Source organism: Electrona antarctica, assembly GCF_951216825.1.
Source record: "Electrona antarctica genome assembly, chromosome: 5".
NCBI classification, from domain to species: Eukaryota; Metazoa; Chordata; class Actinopteri; order Myctophiformes; family Myctophidae; genus Electrona; species Electrona antarctica.
This window is the reverse complement of record NC_136810.1, coordinates 27555518-27577405: the sequence shown is the minus strand read 5'-3', so window position 1 is coordinate 27577405 and position 21888 is coordinate 27555518. Positions and strand designations below refer to the sequence as shown.

At 41.4% G+C, this 21888-nt stretch overlaps 1 protein-coding gene across 1 annotated transcript; it reads right to left on the bottom strand.

Moving 5' to 3' along the window:
- Positions 1-6348: 6348 nt before the first annotated feature.
- LOC306922826 (protein AMN1 homolog) lies at positions 6349-20268 on the bottom strand. The gene is made up of 7 exons (XM_079500672.1): positions 20169-20268; positions 17215-17347; positions 14374-14500; positions 13325-13539; positions 10930-10983; positions 10366-10477; positions 6349-9080 (listed from the first exon to the last, which is right to left on the bottom strand). Exons 1-7 carry the CDS (start codon positions 20192-20194, stop codon positions 9004-9006), a joined length of 744 nt encoding a protein of 247 aa, XP_079356798.1. The 5' UTR covers positions 20195-20268; the 3' UTR covers positions 6349-9003.
- Between the last annotated feature and the right edge of the window lie 1620 nt (positions 20269-21888).

Below are 21888 nucleotides of genomic sequence, written 5' to 3'. Positions count from 1 at the left end.
GACCTCCTCTACAACACTACACCGTCCGCTAAGCAGTAGAGGTGTAAAAAAATTTAGCACGCCATACAGCGAGGTGAAAGGTAAAAAAAATATCCCATTTCCAGTCTAAAGTGGACTAAAGTGGACGCTGGACAAAAATCCCTGCTATGTATCGACTAGTGTGACATACGCACATGTCCGGGGAGACCTTCTCTACAACACCACACCGTCCGCTAAGCAGCAGAGGTTTTTTTTTCCACTGGCTAGCTGAGACAGAGCAGATCAGAGGCAGGAACGTAGGGACGCGCAGCTAGCCACTCTCAGTGCGGGAGGCGGTACAATGGGAAGTCAATAAGGAAGTCAAGGAAGTGAGGAAGAGAGAAGCCAAAACGGTCAAACAAATTAGAAATACTTAACGGTATCTGCGCCAAATTAAAGTTTTCCCACGTAGCCGCTTTATGCATCTTCACGCATCTTCAGCAGCACGGCCTGAACGGAGGGTATGTACAGTACATCTGTCTACCATAGAGCGTGGAATAAATGCACAGGGACCCTACGTAAAGCGAGGTCCAAACTTCAGAAAAGCTTTACGGAAGGTTCCAAAAGGGGCTAAGCCCTATTTTCCATCACTTTCGAGATGGAGCTAAGAATAGAAATAGCTGGGCGGTAGTTGCTCCCTTTCTTGTGCAGGGGGGTTACTTTGGCCAGTTTTAAATCTTGGGGGACCCGCCTGTCCCTGTTTGATGGAGAGATTTATTATGTGGGTGAAATTTGGAGGGAATATTGTCATGGCCGGTGGGGTTGAAGGGCACTCCGTAACCCTTTTAAGTACCTACTCAGTTGTTATGTTTGTGGATCTGAACCTTTTGCCTACTTCATTTCGCCTAGTAAATTGACCTGTCTGTGGCTAGCAGGAAAACACTTTCATATCACTCTGTTGTACATAGACTAACCTGGACAAACAAGAAGAAATAGTAAAAATGATTAGCGGCAGGGGCCGATCTAGGACAAACATGACATGACATGGAGAAACCTTGAAGTAGTTGGTGGGCAAGATCAAATCTATCCATCAATGACTCCCAGGTAAAAAAACACTTTGTTTGAAATAGACACTATATAGTGCTTTCTAGGGTATGCTTTGGGGCCCTGAAGATGAATACAAAATTAATATCAACATTTATATACTGTCCAATAATTAGTTAGGGAGGGGGTGAAATTATGACAGGCAGTTGCTGCCGTCAAAATATGACTGAGGTAAAAAACACTTTGTTTGAAATAGACACTCATGCTTTCTAAGGTGTGATTTGGGGCACTAAAGATGAATACAAAATTAATATCAACATTTATATACTGTCCAATTAGATAGGGAGGGGGTGAAATTATGACGAGCAGTTGCTGCCATCAAAATATGACTCCCAGGTAAAAACACTTTGTTTGAAATAGACACTCGTGCTTTCTAAGGTGTGATTTTGGGCCCTAAAGATGAATACAAAATTAATATCAACATCTTTATACTGTCCAAAAATTATGACAGGCAGTTTATTACATTTTAAATGTTTTTTTTAAACAAAATCAGAAATAAATTGACAGCGATATAAACAGAGTAACAAAAACAAAAAAACAACAACACAAACAAGAAAACAACACAAATCGATCAAGACAGCCAAAGACACAAGAAATATATATTAAAAAAACTCCAATACAATCAGTATACAAATCAACTCATGGTCACAAACATCATCCAGGCAAGACAGGCAGGCTAGTCAGATAACAGCTAATCAGGTTCAGTCGGGGGCATGAGTGTAAGGCGGTCAACATGCGACAGAAAAGGCTGCCATACTTTACTGAATTTGGCGATTGAGCCACACAATGTATATATATTTTTTTCCCTATAGTAGGCTATATCAGAATCCAACAGGAATGTGAGGGAGGGTATGTTTTTTTCCCCAGTGGATAAGAATAAGACGTCTTGCCAGAAGAGTCACAAAAGCGACAAGGTCTGATTGATATTTAGGCAGGGGGATGGTTTCAGGGAGGACACCAAATAGGGAAATAATAGGAGATGGATTTATGAGCAACTGTAATACATCCGAAATAGTATCAAATATGGATGACCAATAAGACTGTAAGGCAGGACAGGTCCAAAACATATGAAGAAGATAATTCCTCCACTCCCGAAAGAGTCAAGCCTCAAAACAACAACATGCCCTTTCTGAAATCTCACGATTCACATTGATAGATGTCGCTCATTTTCAACTCCAGACATCACTGCAAATCGCCATCTTCCATCCCAATGCTTAGACTGAAATAAGGGCATTTTTGGCCTGAGAAACCCCTTACATACAGAAGTGCACCTGGGAAAACAACCACCAAGTTATCTGTGAGGTGGAGAAATGCAAGCAAAGCTTCAGAATTTTCCAGAAGAAGGGTTTCAGAATGGGGTTTCATCTAAGGTCGTTATTATACAGTCCTATTTCATCCAAACCAAAACAAGACAACAAAAGAAATGCTTGGCAGTGCCCATGCTCAAAGCCAAATAATTCCTGTCCTCATAAATCAATAGCAAAGTGGCACTTGAACCAGACCCAACCTGAACTGTTCCTAAATGTCAGAAGTACTAAGTACAGAGAGTGATCTGTTTGAGACATTTCCAGAATCGGATCGTGAAGGTCACAGTACCGAGGACAGTGAATGATATCCACCCGATGGAAGCGATTTTACCTTAAAGGGGCATTCCACTCATTTTCAACATTTTACTATGTCATTAATATACCTTAGAGCGGTTGTGTGGAAATAATAAAAAAGTCCCCCCATTCTGTGTTTCCTAGAACTGGAGGTCTGAAAAAAATCATTAACATGGTGAAACACATCTTGATGACATCATCAAGATGTGTTTCACCATGTTAATGATTTTTTTCATGCTTACAAGTACCAGCTAGTAGTCCCTAATTTCAATGAAGAAAATGTGGCTCAATTTGGTACCTCACACCAGAATAATGCCAATTGCAGCTCGGACACCCTCAGTTATGGACTCTAACTACCAAACTTGGGTAGAGTGTGCAAGGCGCTAGGCAGAAGTTAGGAACATGGTGCTTCTTCAGGGTGGAAAGCCCGATTTGACTTGCTGTGCAGCCCTTTTCAAGGCTCACTTTTAGAGCTGCCCATTATACATTACATTACATTACATTACATTACAGTCATTTAGCAGACGCTTTTATCCAAAGCGACTTACAATAAGTGTATTCAACATAGGTAGGGAACAAAAACTACTAATCACCAGAAGTCTTTAGTGCATTTTCTGCAAAAACAAGCAACCAAGAGTATACCTAGCGCTAAGGTAAAAGTGCAATATATCAGCTACCTATTTCCTTAACCGGATGAGACAAAATAGCTAAATCAAATGAGCATGAGCTAAAACAATTAAGTGTATCGACTAAACAAGATCCACTAAACAATACAACAATAGAAAACAAACGTTCGTACAACTAGTTAACAACAAGTAGGTCAGGCAGAGAGGAAGGGTAGTGTTTCCTGAAGAGGTGGGTTTTCAACCTGCGGCGAAATATGGGCAGTGACTCTGCTGTCCTAACATCAGTGGGGAGTTCATTCCACCACTGTGGGGCCAGAACAGAAAAGAGTCGTGACCGTGTGGATCGGCCAGAAGGACCCTTGAGTGACGAGGCAATCAGTCGCCCCGAGGTGGCAGACCGAAGTGGTCGGGCAGGGGTGTAGGCATCGACCATAGCCCGGAGATAGGAAGGAGCTGTTCCTTTCACTGCCCTATAGGCTAACACCAGGGTTTTGAACTGGATGCGGGCCGCTACGGGGAGCCAGTGTAGAGAACGGAGAAGGATGGTTGTGTGGGAGAACTTGGGGCGGTTGAACACCAGACGAGCCGCAGCTTTCTGAACAAGCTCCAGAGGTCTGATGGCAGATGCCGGAGCACCAGCAAGGAGGGAGTTGCAGTAGTCCAGGCGGGAGATGACGAGAGCCTGGATGAGCACCTGGGCTGCCTTCTCCGTGAGGAAGGGGCGAATCCTCCTGATGTTGTAGAGGAGGAATCTGCAGGACCTTGTCACTGATGCGATGTTTGCCGAGAACGTCAGTTGATCGTCCAGGGTCACACCCAGATTTTTCGCAGTCCGAGTTGAGGTCACCACAGCATTATCAATGGTGATGGCCATGTCTCGGTGCGGACAGCCCTTCCCCGGGAGGAACATCAGCTCGGTCTTGTCCAGGTTGAGCTTCAGGTGGTTTGTCGACATCCACGCCGAGATGTCAGCCAGACATCGCCATACATCGTACCTCCCTCTTATCTTCTCAACCTATCATCGTTGTACACATCCCCCCAGGCTCCAAAACACGGACATTGGACAGAACTTTTCTCCACACTGCTGTCCAGGTGTGGAACAGCCTACCAGAGCATGTGGTGGACTCCATCACAGACAATGGCCTTCAAGCCTTTAAACGCTCACAGATATCTCCTGAACACCCCTCACACTAGGTGCGGTTCCATTAAGCCTTTGCGAAAAAAGGAAGCGTATGTTCATTAAGTCGAAAAAAGAAAAGCGAATTGTCGGTGTTTCCATTAAACTGATAAAATGCGCATATGACATAAGTTCATGAAATATGCAGTAGGTTGCACTGTTTTGCCAGTAACGTGAGGCTCATGTAAAGTAGTCCTAATCGATGTTCACACCATTGATTTGATGCGCTGTTTGTGTGCTCTCAGTTTAACGGACGGGACGCATACTGCGCTGTAATCTGATCCCTGGTCAGCGGCTGACCGACCGTCTTCTGCTTTCACAGTATTGACGACACCTACAGTCAAAGAACGTACAAAGAACGATTTGTTGTGTAATGCTTGTCTTAATATATTCGGCATGTAGCCTATGTCGCGGGACTCGATTGGAGCATACTGGTCGTTTATACTGTACATTTATTGATTGCAGCTGCAAACAGTTGTGAATAACTTGTTTCATCGGCTATATAGCATATAGCCTACACGTTTAGGTTGCTTATCTTATGCAATGAATATATATAAGAATAGATGAAGCATATGCATGGATCGAAATCGAATAGCCTGCAGGGACACAGGCAGCTAGGTTATATACAAGTTTAGTCTACTACACTACTCGTAGTCCACGTGTTTGTGTGCGTATGCGTGTGTGTGTGTGTGTGTGTGTGTGTGTTGCATCCATACAGTAGCGATCCAGAGAACAAAATGATCGGAGCGCCCTGATCAACTCGGGAGGATTCAGACTTCATATGGGATCTTTGAACACACTACACAATTATTAATCGGACGGGTCGGGTAGTAAATTGAGACATATGTATCCACAACACCACCCCCTCCCATGCACCGTTCACTCCACTGCCTCCCCATCGTTGTTTTATTTTATTTTCCAACTGTTCAAAAGCGATATAATGCGAGTTCAATGCTTTCTAATTAAAAACCTTTTCCGCAAGTGTTTCCATACACTATTTGCGCATTTCCCTTTTTTCGAAAAAGCCTAAATCCGCAACCTCCAAGCGAAAAGGTGTTTTTGCGAAAAATGGAGACTTATTCGCACTTTGATGTGTTTCCATCCAGGAGATTTTGCGCAAGAGCCTTAATGCGCAAAAAAACGGCTTTATGGAAACGCACCTACTGACTGTTGAGCTGCAGTGAACCATTTCATTGGCCAATGGATATGCATTTTATCTTACTTGGCTATTGTTCACAACTGCATCTAAAACAAATATTCTCACTTCCCCTTTCTGTGGAACTTCTCAGGCTTGTAAACGTCTTCCACATATTTTGGGTCACACAAGGTCATTTAGTGCAGTGGTTCCCAAACTGTTTCATGTCAAGGACCCCCAAAATCATACTCAGTAGCCCACGGACCCCCATTTGAAAATATATGCCAAGGAGGACCCCCATAAGCGAAGATTTTTTACAGCTCTAGCAGTGATTTTCAACCGTTTTAATTTCAAGGGCCCCCCGGTTTGACCTGAATTAGGCTATGGTCCCCTATAGTTAATGGCATTTCTATCTCTGGGACCCTCATTTATATTGTAAAATCAAAGTTAATTTAACTCAGTGTACAAATAGAACCAAATGGACCTGTGAGGGTCCATTTGGTTCCATTTGTACACTCAGTTACAGACCCATAAGGGTCCATTTGGTTCCTATCATTTAGCTGGGGACCCCTGGAACTCCCTCAAGAACCCCTAAGGGTCTTCAGACCCCACTTTGGGAACCCATGATTTAATGCATACATAATATAATGATCAATCCAAATAAGTTGATAAAACCAAATAACAAACACGAGTGCATACAAAGTGCGTTAATTTTGCTTGTTTGATTGATTGAAACCTTTATTTATTCTCGAAAAGAGCATTGAGGTTCCCCCCTCATTTGCAATGCTGACGAGATCACATATATAAAACAATTTAACACAGATATAAAACACAAATCAAATCTTCACATAAGGCATAGACATAATTTACAGACAGTGAAACAAAACATAAGTGAAAAACAGTTACATATTGAGGTAGGGAGGTTCAGAAGCAGGTTATTAAATTGACTATATGATATTGGGGTACTAATTTTCAGTGTTTGCTGTAGAGTGTTCCATGTAGTAGGGGCATCGAAGCAGAAAGCAGATTTTCCCAGTTCAGACTGCACACATGGGACCTCTAGTGTAAGGCATTCACTTGAACGGGTCTGACGTCTGACGACTATTTATTTTCCAGTTTAACAGCAACGTGATGTAGGGTGGTAGCTTCCCATCAATAGCTTTAAAAATCCCACCCGTGTGAACTGAGTGGTGTAAGGTCTTATATAGGCTGATCAGCTGTGATCTGACGTAATGTCTGACGTAATTAAATCACACCCGTGTGAACTGGGTGACCATAGCAACCATGCTAATTTTTTGGTACGAACAGACACGTAAACTAACAAAGCTGAAATCACACCCGGGTGAACTGGGTGACCATAGCAACCATGCTCATTTTTTGGTACGAACAGACACGTAAACTAACAAAGCCAGTTGTAGGAGTGGTTTACACCACTCAAAAATAAACTGGTGCCAGTGCCTGGTTCTCCTCTCAGAGAGGGAAGACCAACCTACTCGATCATAGAGGGTGCAATGGTGAGTGCTGTAGCTTTCACCTGTGATAAACCTAAGTGCTGAGTGATAAACTGTATCTGTATGTTCTTAATACTACTTGGCAAAGAAGAACTGTCTGGCTTGGACATTATTCTCTCTCCATGCAAAATGCTTGTCAACAATATTTATATTATATATACTTTGTGGAAAGCTCCCACTTCTAGTTTTTTTTTGTTGAGAAACTTCCCTTTTCCACAAAAAAAAACCTTGTTTCCGGCACACTACCGCCTTTTGAGATTTTCACTTCCACTTTCTGTGGAACTTCTGAATTTGACTTCTTAGTAACTGGCCTTTGTGGTTTCCATACAACATAAACATCACAAATAAGTAAACATCAATAACCAGTTATTTTGGGTGCCACAAGGTCATGTAGTACATACTGTACATCAATCCAAATATCATTAAGCTGATATAATAAAGCCAAATAATGATAAACTAATAATGACCAATGAGGGGTGACGGACCAACCAACCAACCGACGGGAAATGCACGTTTTCATAGTAAATGCGACCTGCAGTCGCAATAACGGCGTTCATTTTATTTATGTATTTGTTCTTTTTTCAAATTATATATTGGCCAATTAATACTTCTAAATGTGTGGTGATTGTTCAGATGCCCAAGATTCCACCTCATCCACCCTTTAACAGACATTCTACATCAGGTATTTTCATGGCAATGATACGTAGAGATCCTTTTTCCAGCTGGCTCAAAAACAAACATTCACATTTGTTTTCTGAGCCTGAAACAAGTAGATTTGAAACGACAGTAAACATGTATACTGCCCTACAAAGCCAAAGTGAAGTTACCATGGGAAAATAATTGACTGATAAATGGGTTTAAAAGTGTTTCAACTGGTCATCCAAATGAGATATGGTATATAAGTGATATTAATTACACTAATTGTAGGCATATATCTGTTCTTGAGGTAATTGTTTATCCCCCCAAATTCACAAATTTGATCTTTGGGATACACAAATAAGTCTGTGTTCAAAAACGTAGTTTCTGCACTTTGGCTTTGTAGTGCAGGTGACTGGTTACAAATGAGCCATATAAACAGCCATATAAGTTATCACATTGTAGTTTAATTTATGCTTCAAACTGTCTAATGGTGCACCAAAATCATCTTTTTAAATTAGCAGAAAATCTTACAAATAATACATGTGTTATATTACAAAATATTAACTACATGTTACAAGAGTGTTTAATTTATAGTGCATTAAAGGCACTATAAACACAGATACTTAAGAACAGCCTCGTGAAAGGGGGAGGTGGAGGGATGGAAAGGAACATCAATAATATAGCCATAAAGCACAAAATAGATCTTGGACTATAATTACACTTACATGGACGTAAACATTAAAGCATTATTTAGCACTTTACACCCCTCTGCCTTTATTGTGCTACCGTAACCCTTTCACTGTATGGTCTCAGGAATGTCTGTCAGTTTCTCGCTCTGTAATAATTCTTTCAACAATCAACATTGAAGTACCACTCTCTGACATTGCCTTATCACAGTGACATGAATACCATGTATCAATACTGTAGATAACGGCTATAGTCTTCGCAAACAACTCTTACAAAATCTTCAAATGCTACAGAGAGTCTGTGGCTACACCTTGCACCATGTGTTTAATTTCCGTTTGGTTTACAGAAGGACTTATTTGCAGAGTTGAGACGTAAGTGGGGGAAGGCAGGAGAATAGATCTGATCGTTTTCAGTCAGATTGGCAGCAACATTTGAAAATTGTACCAACAACAACTCAAGAGATTAGCTACTGCTGTTAATCTGTTAAATGTTTTGAAATCACATCGGAAAACTGTTCAGTACAATGGCCCAAGTTGGTGAACTGCCATTCTTCTCCTAAGCACTTTCAGTATATGGTCCATGTTACATCTTGAACCTTGCCTTGGCCAACAAAGTTTTGCATGGAGGATAACCAACACTGCTCTGTGAGGTGCAAAAAAAAGGTCTTAGGTTCATAACAGTGTGACTAATACAGGTCTATGTTCCAAGCTCTACAAGCATGAATAGATGACATCATCGCATGACTTTCAAAAACATATTGGAAACGTTTAACATTTTTCCTCATTGATCTGGTATTTCTAACAAGAGGACTTTGTGTCTCCGACTTTAGTATATCAATTATGTTACAAGTTAAATCAAGGTTATGATGTCCAAATGTTTAAAAATGTGAAGCAGAATTTATAGCCAGGATATGTTCTGGCTGGAGGAAGTGTTCAGAGAGTGTTCCCAAAAAAATAAAACACAAATCCTGGGGTGACAGGGCCTTCTCTGTGGCCGCCCCCACCCTCTGGAATGCTCTCCCCAAACACATACGAGACTCCCCCTCACTTCCTACCTTCAAATCTGCACTGAAAACCCACCTGTTCCGAATTGCATTTCAAAGCTGATGTGTTTTAAACTTGTTATGTGCATTGTTTTATTGGTTTTATTCTTTTAATTGTGTTTTTTTTCTAATAAAGTTGTCTTTTTGTTCCCCCCCTGGCCCCCAAACATGTAAAGCGTCTTTGAGTGTCATGAAAAGCGCTATATAAGTCCCAGATATTATTATTATTATTATTATTATTATTAGAACTCATCCAGAGTTAATATTGTAATTTAACTAAAAATCCATTATTAAAACAAAATCGATTTTATGAAAAAAATTATTCAAAAACAGCAAACATCTACAAGCTCACAACGCAAGGCATCACATTGTATATAGGTTATTATCGGTTATTTTATCTATTTTTGTGCAATTTCCGTTGTGCGACAAAGTATATTTCAGGGCCTAATAGGGTAATCAGACATATCAATTTAGTTCATTATGAAAAATAAATTTGAATTATTTTTGCGTAAATTTGTTACCATTTAAAAAATAATATATAGGCACATAAAAAATACACACTTCTCTATTCATTCATGGAGAAGTCATCAATAGAATCAATAAACACTAAGGAAATTATCGATAGTTGCAGCTCTACTGTCATACTGCCTAACTATATACACTGTAGCTTGTAATGTTTTGTAACAGTATGGTTTCTAACTGAAACTCTGTAAACAGTTAACCCCGGCTAGAACACTAAACATTATTTGTTACACCATCACTAAACACGGGTAGACCCACCCACCTCGGACATCAGCAACATTATGAAAATTACAAAAATATAATCGTCCGGGAGAAGATCACCCGTGTTTAGTGTTCTAGGGTTAAAGATGTTGTCAAGCTTACCTGTGATTTGAGGACAGTCATTAAAGACAAATCTCCTGAGGTGGGGGCAGTTTGTGAAAACACTTCTCACAGTCTCATCAGTCAAGTTAGGACATCTAGCCACCTGTAGTTCCTACAATTACATCCAATCACAGTGTTGTCTTGGGCCTCATTCACACACAACGAACATGCTCTGTTTCGTCCGTGTTTCAAGGCCGCCTCAATGATTTTCCAATGGAAGTCACATACGTGGTTTGACCAAACACTTGTTTGATGGGGGGAGGGGGGCAATCAAACAAGTGTTGGAAAAGCATTGAGTCGGCCATGAAACACGGAGGGAACAGAGCATGTTCGTTTGATGTGTGAATGAGGCCTTAATCTGGTGTCCCCGTTTTGGACAGGTAAGACACGTAAAATAGCTACAATCTACAAGCACACAACACATTGCTATGCGCAGAGTTGTGGGCTTGTACAACAAGCGAACAATGATAAGTACTGTATATAGCTTTTAAGACAGTGGTTAAAAGGTCTGAACAGTTAAACACAGTTCTCTTAATGGTATATTTAAGTCTCTAGTATACTTACATGCAAAGTATTGGAGCAACGCCCAACAAGTCCAGTGATGCCCTTGTCTGTAATCTACAAACAAGAAGAAGTTCTATCAACAACCATATATCTCATAATAATAAGCATGACAAAATTATCACTAGTAACTTCTCCACTGTATTTTTCAACCAGCAGGTGTCACTGATGAGCAGTGTAGTCCTTGTACAGTGTACACATACACAGTCAGTCACATTGCTTTACTCTCAGGGATCAGAGTTCAAGCCACGGTGCAACACCCTGGGCCTGAGGTAATTAATAACAAACTAGAAAAAAGTGCCCCTGTGGAGACCTGTGCCCCGAAGGGCACTTTATCTAGTTATTTTGTGTGTTAGGCAACACTGTTGATAAGAAGGATTTTCATTTTCTTTCTCCTCCTAGCACTAAAGACACGGACCGGGATATTTTCTGAGCACAATATAATGATGTCCGTGTCTATGTTTTTGAGTGGTGCAACCATAGTGTGCAGCCACTCCAATGCCCAGCGCTAACGGGCGGCCGAGACACTGTCTGGGTTTAACTGAGACTGCTTTCAAGTGTGTTTGAATAAATTACAGGAAGACACTTATCTCGCACCCGATCTACTATCTCGTCACCACAATCTTTGACCTGCTGTAACAGCCTGAGCAAAGGTTATGACATGTATTGATCTGTATAAAAGTGAATGTTTGCCAATAGTGACTTGGGGTCAGAGGGTAGAAAGAGGGTGTAACATTGTGAATGTGCTCTCGGGTCAGATAGCAAGTGGTTTTCGAAGCAAAGCAGACAGAGACCAGGACCCTTCCGGGATGCTAATTTACTGTATTTCAAGTAAACTGCAGTGGCTAATTACAACGTTCATACGTTGTAGCAAAGCAACTGAGTTTCCTCACTGGACACAGCATTTATAGGAGACATAAAAGGCCAAAGCATCAGTATGTGATGTCATACTGGAATATTGTGGAAAGAATCAGCTCTCAACATTAATAGCTGTCAACAGTTCATATGTCTATCAGACTCATGGCCGTGAAACTTTGCGCACACACACACTCCATAGTCATGTGTTCAACACCTGTCTGTCAGATTTTTCATAATCCACCCTGATTGGCTAAGATTGGCATATCAAATTTGCAGGAGTGGCTTGTTTTGAACAAAATGCCTGAAATCATAATTGCAGCATTTAATGTCTGTGAAACTTTGCACACACATTCCCACTAGGACGAGGAAGACATGCCACCCTTTTCACATTGTCCTATTATAGTGCCACAGAGACAGATTTTCGCTAAACATTTTTGATATTACTCATACAGATTTTGTCCAAACATCCCGCAAATCGCTACACATCTATAGGCATGTGACCAAGACAGATCTGTCCAATTTTTCATATTCCATCCTGATTGGAGAATTTCGAACATTGCTGGCCGACAATAACCTATATACGTACCTGACCTGTGCTACGAGGAGCACTTTTTCTAGTTTCCTTTGCACTCTACTCATGTGACTATTTATCTTGTTATTTATTGACCAGGGTTCATGCTTATATTTACATTACTCTGCTTACTTTGACCTTGCACCTCGCTATGGATTTTAAGTGTCTGCTGAGTGAATGTCTAAATTCTTAATTGTAAACCAAGGGACAATGTGCTGGAATAAGTAGTCGAACCCTACGTTGACCATCCACTCTGGTGAATTGCTTTCAAATCTAACGCATTCACTAAGCTTTGAAGACAAGGCATGAATCAGGAGGTCAAACAAGGTGTAACAGAGGACCACCTGCTACATGTAGATACATTGAGAGGACACTGTAATCTTCAGTTGATAAGGGGTGGTAGCGGTTTAACGCAGTGTTCCATTCCCCAAAACCTTGATCTCATTGTCTGAACAGTGTGTTCTGTTCTTTTCTCAAGGACAGCTTACATGTCTGCTACTGATGTTTACTTTGTTTCTCCATCTTTCCTCGAATGCATTCATAAAATAGAATGAACAAACAAAAAGGTAGGAGCGCACACCAGTAGTGGGGAGGTGCTGACCGCAGCTGTGATCGTGACTACGAGATGTGTGATGCTGTATTGGAACAAACAAAAAGGTAGGAGCGCACACCAGTAGTGGGGAGGTGCTGACCGCAGCTGTGATCGTGACTATGAGATGTGTGATGCTGTATTGGAACAAACAAAAAGGTAGGAGCACACACCAGTAGTGGGGAGGTGCTGACCGCAGCTGTGACTACAGTCACGATGCTAGAAACTTTATTAAACCAACGTTTCGGCCAGCAGGTTGCCTTCTTCAGGGTCATTGTGATGCTGTATGACTTCCAGTGGTAAAAACAAAACAAACAAAACAAAACAAAACAGAAGACTGTTAAAGTCTTGAATGTGTCTTTGGGAGGCATTAGGGGTACCTGTGTTCCAGAGAGGTGGGCTGTGTGGAGCCTGCAGTTGTCTGCAAGTGCCAGCAGAGCTGTGTCTCCTACAGTGTAGCAGCTCCTGAGAGAAACTACTTGCAGATCTCTGCAGCTGTGGGCCAGAGCTTCTACTCCCTCATTTGTTACTTCGTCACATTCTCCCAGATCCACTACTTGCAGGCAGGGGCAGGATGAGGCCAAGGACATCACTCCTACCAACAGGGAGTAGAGAAAGAGTACTATAACTAAAACTGCTCCCCCCCATATGGGTGAGAATGCATGAGATACAACTGCTCTAAGCAAAGTGTGGAAGACAGGATATAAAACAGACTTGGATGGTCAGGGGAGTCTTTACTGCACAACCTTGACAGAATAGAATGTAGTCACAAGACAAATGTGCAGCTCTTGCTCATGTGCAGTCAGTACAGAGCAACAGTTTAAGCATTTTCCATAGAAGTCAAGTAAAGTTTGTCGTTTGAAGAAAAGAGTTTGAGTAAAGAATGGAGAAAGAAGTCATGGAAATAAAGTCAGATAACAAGAATACATAAGTTCAGTAAGGTTCAAACGGAAATTGGCAACCTGATAGCTAAGTGGTTTGGGCTCTAATGCCCGATAACCAGTCCCAGCCCTGGTTTGATTCCCTGCTGACCTAGTCTCGTGTAGCAAACAACTATTTGAAAATTGTGGGAGGCAACAGTCTGGCCACACGAGACTACTGCTGGCCTGACCGTTTGCTGCATGTCCCTCCACTCCTCCCTCCCCCCTCTCAGTTGAACTTAGTATCAGATATACTTAAATGCTTTGTCTTCAGTTTACTGCATCTATGCCAGGCCCATGACCCTGAATATCCTTGTTCCACCCATGCTAAATTATGTATGAGATTAAATATTTGTGCCAGACAATAAAGCAGAGCAATATGAGAAGTGACTAGCACTAATCACTCTGTTCTCCGGCACGCCACTTGCTTCATTCTGCTAGGACTTTCAAATGACTTGATCAATCGGTTCACATATCACTATATCACCCTTTTGATGTGTGTTTGCTACCTTCTGAAGTGATTCTCCGACTAGCCAGCATTATCATCTTGAGTTGTGGGCAGCTTATCTGTCGAAGGGCAAGATCTGACACTTGACAGCCACGTAGATCCAGCTGCTGTATCCCTGGATGCAACAGCTGAGAACAAGATAAGAATTATTGTTTGTTTGATTGAATACTTTATTAACAGTTTGCAGAAAAAAGCACAGGAAAGTACAGTAAAGTTCAATACAATGTCTGCTAAAAGGATTTAAAACCCAAGGGAGCCTATAAGCTGTCATTGTACTGATTTGAAACGCTCTATGCCCTGTATGCTCTATACTCAAAACTGCATTACTTCTGTATATTTTAGAGAGGCCACGTCTTCAAATCTTCAAGGAATTTCTTCCTGTGTATACCAAGACGACTCCCTAGCAACGAGGAGTACAAGAGTACTTTCATCCTGTATGAGAGCGCACTCTCCTTTTTGCTTCTGCCCTGTTCATGAACAGCCTTTTTAATGAACTTCTTTTGTACTTTGAGACCACGGCCGCCTGAGTATTGTTATTGTCTATTAGAATATTTATCTTGTCGGATTATATAATATGATGCCATGTCCCTACTGGTGGCTGCTTAGGGCAGTGGTTTTCACTCTATTTAAGGATTCCCCAAGGATCCCCATAAGACTATATAAATGGAACCTTAATAGATCCTAAGTGTCCATAACGTTTTATATTATGCACACTCTCAGATTTACAGACCTTTAAGGATCCATTTGGTTCTGAATCTGAACTATGAATAATTTAGCTGGAGATGCCCTGGAAACCGCTCAAGGACCCGTGGGGGTCCCCAAATTCTAGCCTATCTTGTGAAGTTGTGAAACACTTGCTTAGGGTAGGTACAGCACACAGAAAACTACTCAAGTGTTCATTAATACATTTCAGCTCTGAGTGTATAGATGTACACATATGCAGAGCCGGATTTACCTTGCTGAGGGCCCCCGGGCTGGAGCAAATTAGAGGGTCCCCCTTGGGGCGCGCGGCTCTGCCGCGCGTCCTGCGATTTGGCCTCGCGGCATAGCCGCGAGGCTGAAAATAAATTGGGCTATTTTGTTTTCATTTTGGGGTACCCAGGCCCCTAAAAAGAGAGGCAGGCAGGCAGAAGCTCTCAATGGTTTAACCATAATACAACTAAATACAATAACAATACACACATTTCACTTGAATTGGATTTCACTTTACAATTTTATAATTAAAAAAAAAAGAAAAATATATATATATATATATATATTTTCTTCAGCCCACCCTAGCCCAACGGTAAGTCCGGCTCTGCACATATGGACCTGTATGTTATGATCAGATAGATACAATGCAATGATTATTTTCCACCTGTGATGCTTCCTTTCCAACAAAACCTAAAGTTTATTCTACGTTTCCTTGGTTGAGATTTCACAGTAGCTGAGGTGCTTCTTTGCACAACTAGCACACATGTACAGTACAGTATTTGACCTTTACCCTTATTGTCACTCAATGTGCTATACTTGACCTTTTATTTTATGTCCATGATTTTATACATATTCTGTATCTTGTATTGTGTATGATATGTTAACTTGTGACCCAACTGTGAAGTACTTGATTTATGTCCCGTCTGTGAAGCACTTTGAACTGCAACTCTGTATGAAAGGTGCTATACAAATAAAGATTATTATTATTATGAATGTATGTATGTATGTATGTATGTATGTACGAGCTACAGACGAGCCGTGGTGTGTAACCATCATGTACCCCAACCTCAGGACAATTATTGTTCTTTCCTGTATTCTACCCGTTATGCCCCAAGCGACGGAGTGAGGAGCAAGGAGTGAACACATATCTATCTTATACGATGCCTGTAAAAACAAAAGGAGATATACATGCAGCGTGCTATAAGCTTCTGGGCTACACTGACACATTTTTGAAAGAGACTCTTCTGAGGGTCCCTGGCACAAAACATTTTCAGATGGGGCAATATGAACTGCATGTGGATCTGGAAATGTGTTAACCAGATGTGTGGGTTTTTTTGTTTTGTTTTTTCAAAATAGTGGTTAAGTGGTCGTGATGATGATGGTCTAATCATGACTTGAGACTTGCTGTGACTAGGGATGGATCTCGTTAATTCTTATTTATAACGAGCATCCTATCGATCAGGCTTATCGAGCCGGGTTCTTATCAAGTCCACTATCGAGCATTTATTATTATTTTGTGGAAATACGGGAGATGACAAAAAATGAATTCTGAACAGAACGAGTATCTAAGGCCTTCAAATACAGTACTTTTCTAACAGACGGAAGGCAATTGACCTTTTTACTTTTGGAAAATATTATAATTAATAATTATGTGTACCGTCACTTTAAAAGTGCTCGTTGGCAGGTATCAATACACTATTAGACCAACATGTTTGTGCCAGCATGGATGACTACATTTATTTCTTGATCGCCTCTTGATTGTTTAAACATGACGTCACGCCATGGGCCGCTATGCCCGATAACTGGCTTGATAAGCCCAAAGCTTATTGATAAAACGGGTACTCAATAAGCTTGTTATCGGGTATCGAGCTCCATCCCTAGCTGTGACTGGTGGTAGTAATATGTTGATTCGGGTGAACTTAATTAAACTGTGAGCAAGTAAAAAGCTTTGGTATATACATTATATATGATGATCTCCTTTTTCCACCTGAAACTATTGAAACAAAGACAGCTCATAAAAATATGACAGGCTCCTTGACTGTAATCTTTTCTCCCTCATGAGTTGACAAGCACTTAGCAAACTTAACCGTGTTTTATTTAAAGATCCCTTGCCTATTGTAGTGTAGTTTTTCTTATACGTAGATCCTACCTGACCGATGTTCATGTCAGTGACTGTCCCTCTCGAAGTCATTCTATGCAGCAGTTTGTCCTTCAAGCCCACAGGTAAGGTCCTGATGTCACTGAGGTAGTTGTCTGCATAGATAGCCAAACAGTCTGCACAGCTGCAACACAAAATGGAAGCTGCTGTCCTATTCTGCACATCTCATTCAGTGACAGTGAAATGAGTGATGGACAAAGTACTCAATACTTAAATAAAATAAACAATACTGCAATATAGAAATACTCTGATACAAGTAATAGTCTAGAATTCAAAATGTAAAAAATTCAAAATGTAACAAAAATAAAAGTACCCATTATGCAGAATTTCCCATTTCACAGGTTTCAAATACATAAAACTATTTTGAAAATAGCAGATCTACAAGCTCACAACATATCACGATGTGTTGTGTGAAGTGAGGATGTCCTAGCCAAAACAAACTGTTTATAGACATCATCCCGCTGCCTAGCCTATCCACCAGGCAAAATGTGGATGCCTGGAGGCCCTGGACATTCGCCATGGTCTGTTCCCACAATAACAGTACCAAACAGAACAGAACACAGTCACACACTGAAACTGCCAAACAGAACACTGTGACCTGCCAAAACAGAGCACCGTCAAGGAGGCAAGCAAATGATTACGTACACAGGGAATCATGAGAATACAGTGAAGAACATCTCAGTGATGTATAAGTAAGTATGTCAGAGTACAGAACTGAGTACAATGATGTTATGGTTGCAATATCATACATGTCAATCTAATTCACGGCTCCATATATTGTACTTTCCCCAATACTACCTGAAGAAGTGGGCAAACGGCTTCTGATGTACAGTACCAGAACATGTGTGTGAAGCAGGCACTACCAAAATCCCTATTGGACTGAGATAAAAGAACAAAGAAAACAAAAGGTATATTATTATAGACATGGAGTGATAAGACATGATGCAAGGCTTAATATAAAACATGATGTTGGGAATGTGTGAGAGGCAAAATTCAGATGACTGCTTGCTCGCATCACTTTCTATCGGCCGGTGGTGGAAAGTAAAGCGTTATTCATAGTCTGGATTTTCGGTGGTGAAGTGACCACCGAACTACAACATGACGTCACGAGCCACTGTGAAGAGCAAACCACCGCCACCGCCCCAGCCCTTCTCTCTGTTTTTACTCACCACCGCTCAACATTATTTCAGCTCCGGTGGTCACCTCACCACCGAAAATCCAGACTATGAATGAGCCTTAATCTAGTAGATTTACTTAAGTACTGACTGATTAAGTACAATCGATTTATTTGTACCACTTTACTTGTGTATTTACAATTTACAATAATTTTACTTCGACTCCACTACATTTACACACCCCACTACACATAACACTTGGGTTACTAGTTACTTTGTAGATTTATATTATTATTAGAAAACATTACAAACCAATAGCTGATCTTCAAGCTCACAATGTGTTTTGATGCAACGCATTTATACTTTTGAAAACTTAAAATAAATAGGATATTCAATTTCCATATGCGAGTAGTTGTACTACTTTTACTTTTGGTACTTTAAATAAATTATGTAAATTTGTATGCCAATACTTTTGTACTTTTAGTCAAGTACATTTTGAATTTCAAACTTTACTTGTAAAGGTGCGTTCAGACTTGGATGATCAGAGTGGCGCATTACAAGTCAATGCAAAGACGAGGCGCGACCTGGTGCAGTACAAACGGGACGAACCGAGGCGAATATATATATTCAGGTCTGAACGCAGCTTTAGAGTATTTATTTAGTAAAAAATCACACCCGTGTGAAGTGAGTGGTGCAACTCCGTGTGGAGGTCCCCGGGGCGTCCCCGGAAGTTCCAGACCCACAGGAACTCGCCCAAGGTGCCGGCCCAAAAGGACGCAGGCCGGGGGGGTCACAGGGGGTCCCTCTACTGTACTGTACTGTCACACACTAAATCATCATATATACAGTTAATTTGTGTATGTGTTAGCCTGCGCCCTGCGCAACAGTGACACTTGGTGGTGAAAACAAACCAAACGCTATTTTCGTGCTCAGACAGAGCCAGCCAGCCAGTCAGCCAGGGATAGAGTAGACACACAAAGCTGTCTATAGGAGTGGTTGCACCACTCAAAAATCACACCTGTGTGAAGGGAGTGGTGCAACTCTGTGTGGGCGTCCCCGGAAGTTCCAGACCCACAGGAACGCGCCCAGGGTGCCGGCCCGGTTCCGACGAGCCACCCCATGTCAGAAATGGTTGAGAAATGACAGTTACCGTGTGGGGGTCCCCAGGGGGTCCCTCTACTGTAGGCTACTGTACTGTCACACCCGAAATCATCATATATACAGTTAATATATGTGTGTGTGTGTGTGTGTGTGTGTGTGTGTGTGTGTGTGTGTGTGTGTGTGTGTGTGTGTGTTAGGCTGCGCAACAGTGGTGGTGAAAACCAACCAAACGCGTGGCTTCGTGCTCGGACAGACCCAGCCAGCCAGGGACAGACACACAAAGTTGAAAGTTGTATAGGCCTATAGGGCTCCACTCAAAAATGTTTTTCCACCACTGCTATCGGTATTGGGCTAAATAAAGCTTAGCCCCAGTATGTTCCCTCAGCACTACGCTCTAGGGAGAGGGCACATATGGGACTAAATAAAGCTATGCTGAGATTCAACACTAGCTAGTCTCCATTAATTATTGTCCCTGGGAACCTTTGTGTGAAAGAAAGTAGGGCATTAGTTACCACCACTCATCTATATCAGACAAATTGCCTACCTGAAAGAATTTTAAACCGGACAGCAGCAAAAATGATGTATTGTATTTGTATGTATTCATAAAATAAAATAAACATACGTCTCCTAGTAGGGTATACATTGCTAAAATATTGAATATGATCACAATGATATAGAATATTGTTTATAATATCACATCAACCTAAATGTTAGAATGTCAACACTCACATATCCAAAAGCGATTTCACCATCATTCTGGTGGGATTGTTTTGGTTTGGTTCTTCTTCTTCTCTCGGTTTATTGGCGAATCACCAGGTGCATACCGCCACCTACTGTAATTGGTTTGTTTCGTCTTCCTCTGCTATATTGTGGATTGTAGCCTAGACCTACCAGTAGATTTAGTTTATTTCTTTTCTGAGCCTCCTCCTGTGTAACATTAAAGTATTCACCATGTCAGCATGCCATGATGCAGTAGTGCAATATTTATTATGTTCTTTTAATTCCTCTGTATTGCATGTTTCTGTCCCATGAGGGGCTCATGTGTCTATTGTCATGCCATATGGAAGCAGAGAAATTTGAAGCAGAATAGCTCTAATTAGCTCTGCTTCAAAGGGGGTTGTCATCATTTTATACTATTAAATGAACATTGTTCAAGAGCGATCGATGACCATCAGAAAGCAGGGTATGAGTCCGAAAGATGCACGGTTGCACCATAGCAGCCAGATATACAGAACAAATACTCAACTATTGTCATTGTCAAGCACTGCCAGCTTGGCATCCACATTTTTTGGAACTTTAGCTTGTGTATTCGATCTGTCCATCATGATAGTGTGACAAGCTCTCCAGCTTAGCAATAGAGAGCATCTCGTTGAGCCATCTCTTGAAACATGAGTTGGAGACTTCCAGTTTCCAGTTTTGCAGCAACCGTACTGCCTTAAGCATCTGGTTTTGGTGGGAACTTGGGAAGGAAGGGCCTTTGTCTCATCAGCAACCAAATTGCTAAACAGCAACTGGCTATAGCCTATATCCCTTTCCAGTCGGTCTTCAACATTTTTCAACCCAAGGACCCCCTAGCTGAGAGATGAATCAGGGGCCCCATATATTGTGTTGCAGATTAAAACATTTCACAGATTTCATAGCACTATCATGAGTTGTGTTGGATTCATGTTGAGATGTGTATTTTCATGTGTGGTCTTGTAAAATATAGTCCATAAGCCATATAGCAATATTCTGTATACTACACTTTGGTCTCTGTGCTAATTTGGGATGCAGGTTAAGTGTAGACACATTGACTGGTCAAAAGTGCTTAGTCTGGGAGCCTTCCTTCATTAGAAGTTCTCAGGGAAGTACCTGTGGCTAGGCTTTGTTCTAAACTCTTTGAGGCTCGGCTGAGGTGTTGGAGACACTTAAGCATTCTTTTGTCTCAAGAAACCTTCAAGGATGTTTGTGAGACGGCTATCTGCTAACCAAATGCCATTTGTTGAGATGTATGTAAATCTTAACTCCACCCTTCTTGAATTCAACCCAGTATGCAAAAGTATATATCTTGTCATTTTGTCAATGAAAGGTTCAGTCTTAGCAGGCTGGCCATCAAGGTGGTCAGCTTTGCTTGTGCTCCCGTGGGCCGACCAGGGCCTACGGGGAAGCTATGCTATTTTTGTCATTCTGGACTCTGTCTTTGATTGAAATAAATGGTACAACACACTCCGAGGAAATCTCTCTCTGCCTGCGTTTCTCCGATCCGATCTGATGCTTTGACGAGGTTTTTCACTACTCTACAGTTTGCTTTAGATAGAGTTCAGTTTTCTCTACTTTAGTGAGTTTTAGTGGTTAGTTGGGTGTGAAAATACACCTCACATGATGTATAGCCACTTAAACCGTCAAAACTTAGTAAACGTGACTTTTCCCTCAGGGGTGCCCAAGGTAGATCACGATCTACCAGTAGATA